The sequence below is a fragment of the Perkinsus marinus genome, assembly GCF_000006405.1.
Source record: "Perkinsus marinus ATCC 50983 genomic scaffold scf_1104296949862, whole genome shotgun sequence".
NCBI classification, from domain to species: Eukaryota; Perkinsozoa; order Perkinsida; family Perkinsidae; genus Perkinsus; species Perkinsus marinus.
In genome coordinates, this window is record NW_003209833.1 from 1 (window position 1) to 1695 (window position 1695).

Sequence of the window (1695 nt, forward strand, 5' to 3'; positions counted from 1 at the left end):
TGTTGGGGTTGGTAACAGTGCAACACTACGTAGTGGTTTGTATCCTGCAAAAATGGTGCGCAGTAAGAACTCCTCGAAAAAGGATAAAAACGTGAAAGACTCGCCAGACTGCGTGGCTCCTACTTCCTGTGACTTACTGAGTTGCGTAACGAAATGTCCGCGAACCAGTCAGGCACGGATAGCGATCCGAGCAAAACCGGGAGCTAAGGTGAGCGCAACAACGATATGATGAGATTCCAACTGTACCGGTTTCGAATTCGTATTCATAGACTGTTGACAGTACGTAATGTTTAGGTGTCCTGTCTCACTGGGATAGATGCCGAGGGTGCTCTGGGTGTACAGCTGAATGCTCCTGCGAGAGATGGCGAGGCGAATGAGGAACTGTTGAGCTTTCTCTCGAAGGAAGTACTCGGTGTAAAGAAGAAAGATGTGGCTCTTGTCCAGGTAGGGTTCATCGTCCTTGACCCTTTGATATGAACAGTGTCGGAGTATATGTTCGCTTTCCTCAGCTGAACTTAAGAGTTTTTTCACTAACTACAAAAGCTCATGTACGAATCCGGGTAGAAATGTACAGTAACAAACAATAGTCTCATTGAATTTCCTCAGAAGTCTCATATTGTCATGTGCATATTTTCTCACGGGAGATTCCGAAGGCGTTGGGAACCCACCTTGGGAAATTGAAAGTTTCCTAGCGAATTCGGCAGGAATGACCTGAGTCGGCTTCAATATGTGGTGCATTGGTGCATTATTTGCTTTGCAGGGTTCTAAGAGCCGGGAGAAAGTAGTCGAGATAGCTGATGTTCTTACTGTTGAAGACGTTTCCAGACTCCTCCGCAACGAGTTGCAGTCTTGACTGTTCCGAGCGAGTTGTGTTCGTTTCATCATGTCCGTGTTGTGCATCAGTGTTGCTGCGTAGCGAATACAAATTTCGGTGAATTTTTGTCTGAATATGAGTATCACAGATCGCAAGGAATGGTGACTGATAGCATCAGTAATGAGTCACCCTATTTGCGCACATTCATCGCTATAAGCAGTGTTGGACATGTCACCAATCCCTTCGAGAAGTGATGGTAGTTTCACTAAGTTTGATGCCACCGTCAGAGAAGCCTGACCAAGGTGAACCTGGGATTCCCGGGCCGTCGAGTTTCAAGAAAAAGGGGCCAAACCCTCTTTTCTCGACTCGCCACAATCCCGCTACATCAACTACAATGCAGTCGAGAGTGGGTCAAAAGTGAGTTGCATACGTTCGCAATATAGAATATTCGCACTCCTGTGAAAAGAGGTCGCTCTAATCCCACAGTGGTATTCTCATCTGTCTTCTTCACTCATCGTGGTGACATTATGGATACCATGGCACAGTGTTGAGAGGCCGATCAGGAGATGTCGGTACTTGATTCTAACGCGCGCTCGCTCAGACTCCAAGCTGAACGGTTTGGAGTACGAGGACTGGTGACAGAGAAACGCCAAACTCAGCATGCCGAGTGAGTGGTGGTTCGTCCCTTTCAGAACTACTCTGTGACTCGAGAGCTTCGACTCGAGAGATAGAGTGACTGAGTCTGCTTCTGGTGTGTTGGATCATTCTTCGCTCGTGACAATTTGGTTCCAGGCCTCCTACTAAGTTCGACACTGATCGCCTCAGAAAGGCATTCGATGCTTGTGATTTCGATCTCTCCAGTGTCCTAACCAAAGTGGGTG

The 1695-nt window shown here is 47.4% G+C and overlaps 1 protein-coding gene across 1 annotated transcript; it reads left to right on the forward strand.

Moving 5' to 3' along the window:
* Positions 1 to 52: 52 nt before the first annotated feature.
* Pmar_PMAR017026 (conserved hypothetical protein) lies at positions 53 to 853 on the forward strand (the record flags this gene model as incomplete). The annotated part of the gene is made up of 3 exons (XM_002778345.1): positions 53 to 208; positions 295 to 444; positions 761 to 853. The coding sequence occupies 3 exons, from the start codon at positions 53 to 55 to the stop codon at positions 851 to 853; spliced, it is 399 nt and encodes a 132-aa protein (XP_002778391.1).
* Positions 854 to 1695: the final 842 nt, after the last annotated feature.